This window comes from Hirundo rustica, unplaced genomic scaffold, assembly GCF_015227805.2.
Source record: "Hirundo rustica isolate bHirRus1 unplaced genomic scaffold, bHirRus1.pri.v3 scaffold_230_arrow_ctg1, whole genome shotgun sequence".
Lineage (NCBI taxonomy): Eukaryota > Metazoa > Chordata > Aves > Passeriformes > Hirundinidae > Hirundo > Hirundo rustica.
The window spans coordinates 19,988-34,534 of NW_026690289.1; the positions used below are offsets into that span (position 1 = coordinate 19,988).

Sequence of the window (14,547 nt, forward strand, 5' to 3'; positions counted from 1 at the left end):
ACACTGCAGCTCCAGGGAACACACTGGGGCAGTCTGAGGCCTGATGGAACCAAGAGGCCACTGTGACACTGCAGCTCCAGGGAACACACTGGGGCAGTCTGAGGCCCGATGGAATCAAGATGCCCATGTGACACTGCAGGGCCTTGTGGAACCATGCAGAGCATTGGGACAGAGCAGGACCTCGTGTTTTGATGGGGTCATTGTGACACTTCAGGGCCCCATGGAACCGAGGGACCAGTGCTGCTCCTCAGGGACTCCTGGAATGAAGGAAACCTGTTTGACACTGTGGTGCCCCTTGGGACCAAGCGGCCATTATGACACTGTGGAACCAAGGTGATCATTGCTGCACTGCCAGACCTCATGGAACCAGGGAGCCATTGTGACACTGCTGGGCCTTGAGGGACCAAGGCACCATTGTGACACTGCATGTCCCAAGGATCCAAGGGATTTAGTGAGACCAAGGTTTCCCATGAAAACAAAGGGACATTGTGCCACTGGGAGGCCTCATGGAATCATGGAATCATGGAGGCAATTATGACATCCTAGGCCCTCATGGAACCGTGGTGACACCAAGTTGGCTGGGAGTGTTGATCTGCTGGAGCATAGGAGGTCTCTGCAATGGGCCCTAGACAGGCTGGACCAAGGGGCCAAATCCAACAATGTGAGGTTTAACAAGTCCAAGTGCCAGGTCCTGCACTTTGGCCACAACAACTCCTGCAGTGATACAGGCTAGAGAGAGAGTGACTGGACAGCGGCCAGGCAGAAGGGGATGGGACAGATGGACAGCAGGCTGGACATGAGCCAGCAGTGTTCCCACGTAGCCAAGAAGGCCAATGGCACCTGTCCTGGATCAAGAATGGTACGGCCAGCAGGACCAGGGCAGTGATTATTCCCCTATGATCAGCACTGGTTGGGCAGCACCTGAAGTGCTGTGTTCAGTTTTGGTCCCAGATTTTAGGAAGGATATGGAGGGGCTGGAGCGTGTCCAGAGAAGGGCAACAAGGCTGGTGAGGGGTCTGGAACACAAGTCCTGTGAGGAGTGGCTGAGGGAGCTGGGGTTGTTTATTCTGGAGAAGAGGAGGCTCAGGGGAGACAAGGCAGTATCAGAGCACAGGTTGGACTTGATGATGTCCAAGGTCTTTTCCAACCTTGCTGATTCTGTGATTCTCTGAAACCACCTTTGCAGCAGTTGCAGGATGAGCCCTGGGCCTCCTCTTCAGAAGGTCCAGCAGCCCAGGTGCCTCAGCTTCTCCTCACAGCCCCAAAGCCCATCCTGTCAGTCCTGCAGAGCCTCTGAAGCTCCTCCTCCTTGCCCGGAACAGGGAGCCCCACAGCCAGACACAGCAGCCCAGATGTGCCCCCCTGGCCTGTGGTGCCTCTGGCAAGGGAGCAGCACGGGGCACTGCAGGAGGCTGCAGACAATTCCTGAAGCACTTGGAGGATGATCCTGCTCCCCAAGGGACCTTCCCATGAGGCCAGGAACTCAGGAACTGAAATGCGGAGTGAGGCCAGAGAGGAAAGGGCAACCAAGGATAGGCTGATTGCAGGGGAGGGAACAGGGGTGGGCAATAAGAAGTTTGTACCTGGAAGAGGAAAGAAAGCCCAGGTGAAGCAAAGGAAATGCTGAGGGCAGTTTGGGGGTGGCTGCCAGGCAGCCCTGGCTCTGAGCAACAACATCTGCAGTGGCACAGGAAACTCACAGCTCATGGGAACAAATTTCTGGATGACTTCAGAGACCACCACAAACCTGAGTGGTTTCCCTGCTGTCCCCCAGCCCTTCCTGGCCCCAGGGGCTGATGATGGCATTTGTGCTCCCTCTGATTCATCTCCCCACACCAACACCATGGGGGTGCTCACGCCTGCTCTGGGCAGTGCAAACAGGGGCTCCTGAGCCAGCGCTGCCGTGTCTGTGCCTGCAAGGATGCGGCACCTGTGTGAGCTGGGGGAGAGGCCAGGGCTGCAGAGGGGGGATGTTGTTGGCAGGTGCATGAGGACGCTCTGGGACGCTGCCCTGGGGTGTCCAGCGCAGTGGGGATGGATCAGCCCCTGCTCTGCTGCTCCTTCCCATCTCCCCCAGGGACCTTGCAGAGCCCCAGCCATGCTGTTTGCCCCCAGCCTGCCCACGGCCACCCTGGGGCTGCTCACGGGGTTTTTCTCTGCTGAGCATTGGCCTGGGAGTGTTCTGGAGAGAGCTTGGGCAAGGAGCCTGGAGCCCTGTCTTGCAATGCAAGATGTAACCAAAAAAATGTATTCTATTAACATCTGTGAACTCCAGGTGGGGCAGGTTGTTTATCTCTTCCATGACCCATCCCTCATATCCGTGAGTGGGATCTTCTCTTAATGAGCCAGCTGTTAAAACCAAATGGGGCAGTGTTCTTCATCTCTTCCATGACCCATTCTCCCTCCAGGGAGATCTCTTCTGGTAATGGGCCATTGAGTCTCACTGCATGACTGATAAAATTACATCATCCCATTGTGAGATGCTCCACCCAGAGGGAGGAGCCAAGCATTCCTACCTGGATATAAGCTGAGATTTAAAGCACCAGAAGCAGCCTGGTTTCCACTGGATTCCCAGAGGAAGACCAGACCCATCTACACCACCACTGGACCTTCAGAGGAAAACTACACCCTTCTACAAGATCATTGCTTCAACAAAACCATTTCTATCCCTCATAGAGGACTGCCGCCACGATTTGATTGGACTGCTAGCAACACCCTGAATAACTTGGTGTCAGGTTGTATTCTGACTCTGTCAGGTTGTGTTTTTTGTTTTGTTTATATTTTGTTTTGTTTGTTTGTTTGTTTGTTTGTTTGTTTTTACATTTGTTTTTTACTGCTGCATTTTTAGTTTAATTTCCCTACTATAGAACTGTTATTCCTATTGCCATATCTTTACTTGGGAGCCCATTAATTTCAAAATTATAATTTAAAAAGAGGCAGTGGAGGCTCCTGCCTTCCGTAGCAGACCCCTGTCTTACCAGTCCAAGACAGGGAGCTCGGCTCAGATATCCTGAGTGGTCCTTGGGTTGGGATTTTTGAGGAGGGGATATTTGGAGAATGAAGAACTTCAAAGCTGGGTGGAAAATGCCCCTTGGGGGGACACTGGGGTGTCCCAGTGGTGGCTTCTGGCAGAGGTAGCCTGGAGGAGCAGAGCCCTGTGTCCCCCAGGAGCCCAGAGAAGAGGAAGCGCAGCAATTTGCAAGACCCTCAACAACCTGGAGAGCGGCAGGGGGGGACTCCTTGGGCCCCCTGCAACCCAAACCAGAGAATGAGGGGAGAAGGGACCCAAGGACCCCTCAGCATCCCTAAATGGAAAATGGAAAAGGGGGAAACATTTTGGATTCCTGGGATTTCCAGCAGCCAGGAGAAGGCAGGGACTGAGTAGATGGGGAACCCCCAGTACAGGTGTGACTCCCAGCAGCTGGGACAGGGGTGAATCCTGAAACACCAAAGGAGAGAGACCAGAGACAGGGAACTCCACAAAGGAGTTTTCAGGGCTGCTTTTGGTGTTTGATAGGCTGTTAGGGACTCCAGATGTCTGGTGACTTGTAGAGATGGACTTGAGCAGAGGGACATTCAAACTCAACATACTCATCCCTTGTTTCTGCCCAAACCAGGATTTCCCATTCCCAAACCTTGGCTGGATGGAGGAGAAGGCTGTGAGGAAGAGGAAGATGCCCCGGAACAGCCAGGCAGGTGAGGAGGAAGTCAGTGCCCCTTTCCCCCTCTCTCCTGCTCCATCTCCCAGCCCAGCATGGCCCCCGGCTGCAGGACAACCCCGCTGCTGATGCCGTCCTGCTGGGGATGTGTTGGGAGAATCTCCTTCCCCTTCCCTCTGGCACAGAGGCAAATCTCATCTTGTCCTTGTCCTTCCTCCCCCAGACAAGGAGCTGAGGATGGAGACCAGGGAGTACAAATCCCTGCAGCAGAACCTCGTGGAAGAGGCCATTTTGAGTGGCTCCATGGCACAGGGATCAAATCGGGAGAAAAAGCGCCGGAGATCCTGCAGGAGGAGGGGCTCCAAACCCATCCCAGGGTGCTCTGAGGAGGAAAGAGCCACCCTGTGCCAGGAAGGTGGAGAGAGCTTTAGCCAGAGCAACACCACTGTCCAGCAGCAGATCATCCACACTGGGGACAGACCCTATGAGTGTCCCAAGTGTCAGAAGAGGTTTCAGACCAGCTCAGATCTCCTCAAGCACCAGAAGATTCACACAGAGGAGAGGCCCTTCCGCTGCCCTGACTGCAGGAAAGGCTTCAAGCGCAACTGCACCCTCATCAGGCACCGGCACATCCACACTGGGGAGAGGCCCTACCAGTGTCCCCAGTGTGGGATGAGCTTCAGACAGAGCTCTCACCTCATCCGCCACCAGAGGATCCACACCAGGGAACGGCCCTACAAGTGTGAGCAATGTGAGAAGAGCTTCATCCAGCACTCCAATTTGGTCCGCCACCAGAACCTCCACGCTGAGGAAAGGCCATACAAGTGTGGAGAATGTGGGAAGGGCTTCAACTGTAGGTCCCAGCTGATCATCCACCAAATGATCCACACCGGGGAGAGGCCCTACGAGTGTTCTGAGTGTGGGAAGAGGTTTCAGACCAGCTCAGATCTCCTCGTGCACCAGCGGATTCACACAGAGGAGAGGCCCTTCCACTGCCCCAGCTGCAGGAAGGGCTTCAAGTACAACTCCCACCTCATCACCCACCGGCGCATCCATACTGGGGAGAGGCCCTACGAGTGTCCCCAGTGTGGGAAGAGTTTTTCTGGGAGCTGTAACTTGACCAGACACCAACGGATTCACCAGTAAGGGAAACCCGGCAAGTACCCCGAGTGCAGGCAGTGTTTTGTGTGAGTCTCCAACTTCATCTCCCATCTGATTACACACATCGGAAAGAGTCCTTGTGACCCACATTTCCCGTGACCCATGCTGAGGAGTCACCTGTCCCTTTCTCTGACCCTGGCAATGATGTGAGGTGGGACTGAAGATCATGAGGGTCTGGCCATGGCCCCTCCATTGTATTTGATCCCACATCAGGTTATTGCCAGGGACAGGAAAGGGACTCTCTCTATCTCCTGCGTGGAGAAGGGTGTCCCTTCCCAGCAGGAGGAAATACGTGGCTGGGAAGTTCCAGTCAGTGTTGTTGTAGTTTTCCCTGTATATCGTTTGTCTTCTCCCTTCTATCATCAATATTGACTCTGTTCCTAGTTGTTCCTTATCTTATTGTTATTCCCAGTAAATTCTTCTTATCCTAGCCTGGGACCTTTGTACTATTGTACTTTCCATGGGAGGCTTGAGGGCAGGAAGCGGCAGCTCGATTTTAGCAGGGAGCACAAAATTGGGGAATCCCATTCCTTAATCCCAGCCCATGGAAACCGAGCATCCCAGCTGGTCCCAGCCCTGGTTGCCCTGGCAGCAGCCTTGGGAGCGGGTCCCTGGCTGGGGGCTGTGGGAACCTCTTCACTCTGGTGCCCAGGGACAGGACTGGAGGGAAGGGCTGGAGCTGAGTCGGGGCAGGTTTAGGTTGGATGTCAGGAAAAGGTTTTTCCCCCAGAGGCTGCTGGGGCACTGAACAGGCTCCCAGGGAAGGGTCACAGCTCCAGGGCTCTGGGAGCTCCAGCAGCGTTTGGACACCGCTGCCAGGCCCAGGCTGGGATTGTTGGGGTGTCCTGTGCAGGGCCAGGAGCTGGACTCGAGGATCCTGATGGGTCCCTCCCAACTCAGCCAATTCTGTGCTTCTGGGATCCCATGGCCCTGGGAATGGGACTGCAAATGGTTGCCATGGCAACGGGCTCTGGCTCCAGGCCTGAGCTGGTGTCCATGGAACCACCCCTGGCCTGGGATCTGCATGGAGCTGCCAAGGGACCGACCATAGCAACAGGGGCTGGTGATGGTTGTCATGGAAACTGACCATAGCAACAGGGGCTGGTGATGGTTGCCATGGAAACTCACCATAGCAACAGGGGGCTGGTGATGGTTGTCATGGAAACTGACCATAGCAACAGGGGCTAGTGATGGTTGCCATGGAAACTGACCATAGCAACAGGGGGCTGGTGATGGTTGCCATGGAAACTGACCATAGCAACAGGGGCTGGTGATGGTTGCCTGCTAAGGAACCGAGTTGTCACAGGCCCTCAGAGGGGTTCCATGGGGACTTTCCAAGAGTCTCCAGGCTGTTCCAGAGCTGGAATGTCACAGGCAGAGACAGGGGCTCCATGGAGACCTCCCAGGGGTTTCTGGGGATGGTCAAGAGCCCTGTGGTCAGAGGCAGTCACAGCCATTCCATGGTGACATCCCAGGGGACCTTGGGCTGCAAAGGCACCGATCTGTCACAGGCACTCACGGGGGCTCCACGGTGACATCCCAGGAGTCCCCAGGCTGCCAAAGAGCCGGGATGTCCCAGACACTCACAGGGGTTCCTGTCATGGGCAGAGTGGGAGCTTCAGGCAAAAGCTTTATTTCTTCATTGGAGAAACTCCTGCTGAGTCATGAGGCAGAGAAATGACACCCAACAGCCACCATGGATCCTCAAACTCCTCCAGGACGCCTAGACTTTTAAAATTCCATCTAAGAGAGGAGACTGGGAGTGGCTGGATCCAATCCTATCCCCAGATTTTGTCAAAGGTTTATGTGTAAAAGATTGGACAGGTGAGATTGAACTGTATGCTCTTTGTCCCACATGATTAACAATGGAATACCAGATATATTTCTATAAATACAGCTATGATTGATTCTGATCAGGGTTAGACTGAAAAATTTACGCCACAGAGTAAATTTAAAAAAAGAGTTATTTACACCACAGTATATGAGCTATAACAAGTATAGAATATAGGGCTCTAGGAAGGAATTTTGAAGTAAAGAGGGCCTTGCTGGAGTTGCTTGAGCCCATTCCAGGCGGAGCCTCCTGCTCCAGCAGGAACTGCCTTTCCTGTGCCAGGACCAGGGCAGATCCCACTGCAGGAAAAGCCCCAGGCCAGCCCCAACACAGTGAAGGCCTCGGGCACAAGTGCAGAGTGCTGTGCTGGGAGCTGTGCCAGGGAGAGCCTGAGGCACCAAAGGCACCTTGGCAGCAGCAGCTGCTTCCAGGCCATGGCCAGAAGCCTCCCTTGGCAAGGCGGCCTGGTGGCCACCACTGCAGAGCTGCTGCTCCAGGGCTCATTTCTGGCTGGGCTCTGCCCCAGCCCACAGAGTGTGACCTCAGCCCTGACTCTGTCCCAGCCGCTGTGCCTGAGCCCTGCAAAGCCTAAAGGTCACCTGTGCCAGCCTGGCTCTGTCAGCCCCTGGGGCAGGGCAGGGAAAGGCCAGAGAAGGGGCTGGCTTTGGCTGCTGGATGTGGGCTCCAGCAGAGACAAGGAGGAGTCAAGGGAGTGGATGGAGTCCAGTGAGCAGCCCCTTCTCCCCATGCAATCCTGGAATGCTTTGGATGGGGAGAGCTCTGCAGTGCTCATCTCATCCAAACCCCTGCCATGAGCAGGGACATCTTTCACCAGATCAGGTTGTTCAGAGCCCTGTCCCAGCTGGACTTGAATGTTTCCAGGAATGGGGCATTGACCACCTCCCTGGAAACCTGTCCTGATGTATCACCAATGTCATCAGCAAAAATTTCCTCTCTCCCTTCCTTTAGTTTAAAACCACCACCCTTTGTGCTATTGTGACAGGCCCCACTAAATCCTTTGTCCACCATTGCATTTCCAATCAGCCGGGTTTCCATGGCAATTCCATGACAGGTGACCCAGGTGTGGTGTCCCAGTGAGGGCTGCCATGGAAGCAGTGCCCAGCACTGCCCCTTTCTGTCTGGCTGAGCTGGCCTTTGGCCCTGGCAGTGGCGTTTGCTGCTGGTTCCGCGGTGCCTGAGCAGCCAGCGCGGCACAGGGCAGGTGGCCGTGGCACAAGCCCCCAGCAAGGGATCCCCTCTGGCTCTGGGCAGTGACACCAGCCCTGAGCAAGGGGCCCAGGGCAGGTTTCCATGGCACCCAACCATCACAGCGGCTCCAGGCCTTGGCTGCCACGGCACCAAACCAAGGAACGGGTCCCTGTGGCCGCTGCCGTGGCACCTGAGGGCATCAGCGAGTGTCAGTGCAATTGTACCTGGAACAGCCCCGGCACCGCTTTGTCCTCAGGATGCCCTGGCAGCCCAGGACAGCAACAGCTCTGCATGCAAGTGGCCACAGAACCTGGCTGCAGAAATGGGTCCTTGGGGTGCTTTCCAAGGAAACTTGAATGGATGAGGGATCCAAAGCCAGCAGTGGGGTCAGTGCAGTGTCCATGGCTACAGCCCCTTGCAATGGCCCAGGGCAGGTTGGGATGATGATCCACCCTCACTCCTGGCCCAGGGCAGGGCTGCAGTGCTCTTGGTGGCACCTTGGGCTTGGCCCACACTTGAGAAGGGTTTCTGTTTTCACTGGGGAAACTCAGGAGTTTTAGATTGCTTCAAAAATAAAAGAAGAAAATCCTTCTTTGGCTAAGTGCAGCCAGATCTCCAAGGAAAGCAGGTCCCAGGTGAGTGAGAAGAGATAGGATGTGGTTGGGGAATGTGGAGCAAGGTTGTCCACACTGGGTCAGATCACAAAGCGCAGCTTCTCTGAGCAGGCCAGACCTCCTTGGGAGACCCTGGTTCAGTATCAACCACAGAATGCGGCAATCTCCTCTTGTGTAATGAGAACAATAATGAAATACGCCCTTGAAAATAGGAATACATATTTCTTAGAAGCTCTTTGAAATATTTCTCCATAACTGCAGCAGGAAAACTTCCTAATGAATGGCACTAGACCAGAGGGAAATCAAGGCACAGCCATGGTTTGTCAGGATTTACTTGATCCTGATGAGTCCCATGGTGAATTTGGTGTCAAACCCTGGAACCTCAGGGCCTAGGAGGAGATTGCACAAACCTTTCCAGGAGTGAAAGTCAGAAGAAAAACCCAAAGTGTCTCAATGCATCAATGGGTCCCACAGAGGTCCATCCCCAGCACAGGCTCCTCATGGACTCCTTGGTGTAGAAAATTGGCGGCCAGGATTGCACAAAATCCTCTCAGAGACTCAGTAGCAAAAAGAAGTACTTAAATTACCCCTGAGTACCTTGAAGCATTAATGAGCCCCACTGAGGTTTGTTGCTGGCTAAGAATCTCAAGGGACTAATTAAAGCAGATAGTTGGGGCCATGATTGCACAAACCTCTCAGAGTCTTTTTTGACACAGTTTTCTGCCAAAAAAAAGTTCTTCAATACCTTGACTACCCTGAAGTATTAATGAGCCCCACTGTTTTTACTGACAAAGAATCCCAAGGGATTAATTAAAGTAGATAATTGGGGCCATGATTGCAGAGTCTCTCATAGAGTCAGTTTTAAAAGGGAAACATCAAGTACCTTTAAAAACCTGAAGTTCCTTGAAGTATTAATGAGCCCCACTGAGTGTCATTACACACAAAGCCTCTCAAGGGACTAATTACAGCAGATAATTGGAGGACATGGTTGCAGAAACCTCTCACAGACTCCCAGGCAAAAGCAAAAAGTCCTTTGAAAAACCTGCAGTCCCTGGGAGCATTCAGGAGCCCCCCAGGGCCATTGCTGACCAAGGCTCCCCAGGGACTCCTTCCAGCACATCCTTGAGGCCACTGGGATGTGAGGGGGATGCTGAGGGCAGCACAAGGGGCTGACAGTGCCCAGCCTTGCTGGGGCTGTGCCAGGAGGCCCCAGGGCCTCAGGACAAGGTGTCTCCTCACAGCCCTTGGTGGCACAGAGGCTGCTGTGCCCCAGGACACCAAGACTTGGCTTCTCTTTGTCCCCACCTGTCATCACTGCCTCCAGTTCTCTGCTCTGCCTGGGGCCTGGGGACACTTTCTCTGTCCTGTCCCTCAGTGGGACCCATTAAAACTTCAAGAAACTTTGGAATTGGATTCTGACATGGAATTCTTGAGAGGTTTCTACAGCTCCCTCTCAGGGACTGATGTTCAGGGCCTCAGCACAAGCCCAGAGAGGGTCATTAAAGTCCTTGTGCTGTGTCTGTGCTGCTGAGCTGGGCCGGGCTCCTGGCACAGAGGCAGCTCCTGGCAAGGGCAGCGCTGCAGAGAGACAGCTCTGCCCAGGAGCAGCTCCTGAGCACAGCCCAGCAGGGCTGGGGCACTGCCTGCAGCCACCCCGGGCACAGCACACAGGCACAGAGAGCTTCAATCACTCAGGGCTGGGAAGGAGCTGAGAAGTGACTGAGGGAGAATCACTCCCAGCCCTTGACACAGGAACCTCTGGCTGCAGGACACAAGGCAGCTGCAGCTCCTGCAGGGATCTCCTAAAGCTGCAATATCCCAATGCCTACAGACTCTGTGAGTACATTCTCTGATTATCTCTTGTGCAGAGCAGCCAGGGGTGCCCAGGGCTGTCCTGCAGAGCAGGGTCCTGCAGCCCAGGGTGCTGTGCTGGGGCAGGGACTCTGCTGCCTGCCAGGGACAGCTCTCAGCCAGCCCTGGGAGCTGCTCACAGTGCTGGGGGACAAGGTCTGGGTGGAAGGAGATGGCTGGTAAGGAGTGGAAGTGTTCTCCTTGTGTGGTGAGGATGCTGCATTGTTCAGGACTGCTCCCAGCATGACATTTAACTGCAGAACATTTCTGAGTAGATTATAGAGGGATCACAGCAAGTCAGAGGCTGCATAAAAAAGAAAATCCTGTGTTTTAAATCTTCTGCTCTGTGTTGTCTGGATGGGAAATTGCACATAGATATTCATCTCTCTGTTCAGGTTGAGAAAAATAAAACCATTTTCTTTCAGATCTCATTAAACCAGGCAGTGACAGAATTCAGCAGAGGGTCCCTTGCAGGAAGCAGTCAGTGTCACTTTTCCAGCCTCCTCAGGGTTGCTCTGAGGTTGCCATCAGAGCCTGCAGAGCCAGAGCTGCCCCTGGGCAGTGCCTGAGCTGGGAGGGCTCTGCAGGGCAGAGCTGAGCCCCCAGGGCTGGGCTGGGCTCTGGCAGCACTGGCAGGGCCCAGCCCTGGGCACAGGGAAGCAGCTGCAGGCAGGGACAGCTCCAGGCAGCAGAGCCCTGGGCAGGCAGTGGGGGGAAAGTGCCACCAAGCTGTGCTGGGATATTGAAAGTCCTCTCCAAGCCAAACTATTCCATGATTACTTTGTTTACAGAACCCCATGCCAAGTCACTGTAAATGGGTTGTCCCAGCTCCCTCTGCCCTGGGGAGCTCTGGGCAGGGCAGGCTGGATGTTGGGAATGAGCTGACTCTCCTCCAGCAGTGCCATGGACAGGACCCTGGGTGTGTCCTGGGGATGCCATCCAAGCTGTGAGCTGCCTCCAGGGAACACTGGGGGACAGGAGTGTCCTTGGCCAGGAGTGGGGCTGAGACTCTGAGAAAGGCTGAGCCAGTTTGCTCTGCTGTGGCTCCCTCTGCTCTCAGCTGTGTCAGGCTGATTTTCAGGGGAACACAGGGACTGCCCTGGATCTCAGAAAGGGCAGCTGGGGACAGATGGAGCGACAGAGCAGCTCCCCTCACCCTTCACTGAGTTACAGCCAATGCTCTTGCCTTGCACAGTTCTCTCTGATCTCCCTGGGCACAGCAGGAAACCCTCTCCAACTGCCTTTGGCCATCATCGTTCCTTAGCCCTGGCACAGGAGATGCTGCCAAGCTCCTCTGCCTCAGGAGCAGTTTGGGCTGATGAAGTCCAACCCCAGGACGGGCCCCTGTCCCTGTTCCCATGACCCCAGTGCTGCAGAGCAGAGCTGATCCCTCGGTGTCCATGGGCAGAGCCCCTGCTCATCACAGCAATGGGGCCAGATCCCAGCAGAGCTCCAGGCACGGGGATGAAGGAAAAGATCTGAGACAAGGAAAATTGGGTGGCACAGAGCAGCAAGGGCAGGCCTGGGAGAAGGGGCTTGGGCACTGCTCCGAAATATTTCCCCTGACTTGTCACTGTGTCCTCCTTCAACAGGACTCCATGGCCAGAGTGAGGAAATGTCCAACAGCAGCTCCATCAGCCACTTCCTCCTGCTGGCATTGGCAGACACGCGGCAGCTGCAGCTCCTGCACTTCTGCCTCTTCCTGGGCATCTCCCTGGCTGCCCTCCTGGGCAACGGCCTCATCATCAGCGCCGTAGCCTGCAGCCACCACCTGCACACGCCCATGTTCTTCTTCCTGCTCAACCTGGCCCTCACCGACCTGGGCTCCATCTGCACCACTGTCCCCAAAGCCATGCACAATTCCCTCTGGGACACCAGGATCATCTCCTACACAGGATGTGCTGTTCAAGTTTTCCTCTTTTTTTTTCTTATGTCAGCAGAGTTTTCCCTCCTGACCATCATGAGCTATGACCGCTACGTGTCCATCTGCAAACCCCTGCACTACGGGACCCTCCTGGGCAGCAGAGCTTGTGCCCACATGGCAGCAGCTGCCTGGGCCAGTGGCTTTCTCAATGCTCTCATGCACACGGCCAATACATTTTCCCTGCCCCTGTGCCATGGCAATGCCCTGGGCCAGTTCTTCTGTGAAATCCCACAGATCCTCAAACTCTCCTGCTCACACTCCAACCTCAGGGAACTTGGGCTTCTTGCTGTTAGTGCCTCTTTCACACTTGGCGGCTTTGTGTTCATTGTTTTCTCCTATGTGCAGATCTTCAGGGCTGTGCTGAGGATCCCCTCTGAGCAGGGACGGCACAAAGCCTTTTCCACTTGCCTCCCTCACCTGGCTGTGCTCTCTCTGTTCCTCAGCACCTCATTATTTACCTACCTGAAGCCCCCCTCCATCTCCTCCCCATCTCTGGATCTGGCAGTGTCAGTTCTGTACTCTGTGGTGCCACCAGCCCTGAACCCCCTCATCTACAGCCTGAGGAACAAGGAGCTCAAGGCTGCAGTGTGGAGACTGATGACTGGATGGTTTCAGAAACATTAAAATGCTTGCAAAGTTCTGAAAATTACTCAAAACAAAAGTAAATTTTGATACTTTTTGATGGTTTCATCTGGGAGGTTCTCTTTCTTTATATTTTTTTCATATTGTCCACAAAGAAATGTCATGGCTTGTTCCATTTCACATTTATTTTTATCCAACTTCACTGTGGCCACAGACTCCGTCAATGAGGGATTGCATTCTTGGTGGATTTAAACCAACTCAAGGATCTCCCAGCCAAGTTTTCTGCAGAGATCCCCCTTTTGTTCCCTTCTCTGCAGCTGCAGCAGCAATGTCTGTGTGCAGAGCTGGGGGCAGATCAGTGCTGGCACAGCAGCTGTGCCCAGGAGCAGCAGCACTTGGTGTTGCCAGTGCTGCTCCCGTGCCCCTGCCCCGCTGCCCTCCTGGCCCTGGTGTTGCTGTAGGGCCTGAGTGCTCTCGGGGCCGGGCACAGTGCTGGGGGTGGCAGTGCCGGGGCTGCAGCAGGGACAGGCCATGGGCACTGCTGGGGCAGCGCTGACGCCTCAGGGCAGGGCCTGGGGGCTCCAGGCTCCTTGCCCAGGCTCTCTCCAGAACACGCCCAGGCCAATGCTCAGCAGAGAAAAGCCCCGTGAGCAGCCCCAGGGTGGCCGTGGGCAGGCTGGGGGCAAACAGCATGGCTGGGGCTCTGCAAGGTGCCTGGGGGGAGATGGGAAGGAGCAGCAGAGCAGGGGCTGATCCATCCCCACTGTGCTGGACACCCCAGGGCAGCGTCCCAGAGCGTCCTCATGCACCTGCCAACAACATCCCCCCTCTGCAGCCCTGGCCTCTCCCCCAGCTCACACAGGTGCCGCATCCTTGCAGGCACAGACACGGCAGCACTGGCTCAGGAGCCCCTGTTTGCACTGCCCAGAGCAGGCGTGAGCACCCCCATGGTGTTGGTGTGGGGAGATGAACCTGAGTGAGCACAAATGCCATCATCAGCCCCTGGGGCCAGGAAGGGCTGGGGGACAGCAGGGAAACCACTCAGGTTTGTGGTGGCCTCTGAAGTCAGCCAGAAAGTTTGTTCCCATGAGCTGTGAGTTTCCTGTGCCACTGCAGATGTTGTTGCTCAGAGCCAGGGCTGCCTGGCAGCCACCCCCAAACTGCCCTGAGCATTTCCTTTGCTTCACCTGGGCTTTCTTTACCCTTCCTGGTACAAATTTCTTCCTATTGCCCACCCCTGTTCCCTCCCCTGCAAACAGCCCATCCCTGGTTGCCCTTTCCTCTCTGGCCCCACTCCCCATTTCAGTTCCTGAGTTCCTGGCACCATGGGAACATCCCTTGGGGAGCAGGATCATCCTCCAAGTGCTTCAGGAATTGTCTGCAGGCTCCTGCAGTGCCTCGTGCTGCTCCCTTGCCAGAGGCACCACAGGCCAGGGGGGCACATCTGGGCTGCTGTGTCTGGCTGTGGGGCTCCCTGTTCTGGGCAAGGAGGAGGAGCTGCAGAGGCTCTGCAGGACTGACAGGATGGGCTTTGGGGCTGTGAGGAGAAGCTGAGGGACCTGGGCTGCTGGACCTTCTGGAGAGGAGGCCCAGGGCTCATCCTGCAACTGCTGCAAGGGTGGTTTCAGAGAATCACAGAATCAGCAAGGTTGGAAAAGACCTTGGACATCATCAAGTCCAACCTGTGCCCTGACACTGCCTTGTCTCCCCTGAGCC

General features: G+C 55.2%; 1 protein-coding gene across 1 annotated transcript; it reads left to right on the plus strand.

Moving 5' to 3' along the window:
- The first annotated feature begins 9,467 nt into the window (after window positions 1-9,467).
- LOC120747858 (olfactory receptor 14J1-like) lies at window positions 9,468-12,926 on the plus strand. Its single transcript, XM_040053892.2, has 2 exons — window positions 9,468-10,310; window positions 11,918-12,926. Exon 2 carries the CDS (start codon window positions 11,941-11,943, stop codon window positions 12,871-12,873), a length of 933 nt encoding a protein of 310 aa, XP_039909826.1. The 5' UTR covers window positions 9,468-10,310; window positions 11,918-11,940; the 3' UTR covers window positions 12,874-12,926.
- Window positions 12,927-14,547: the final 1,621 nt, after the last annotated feature.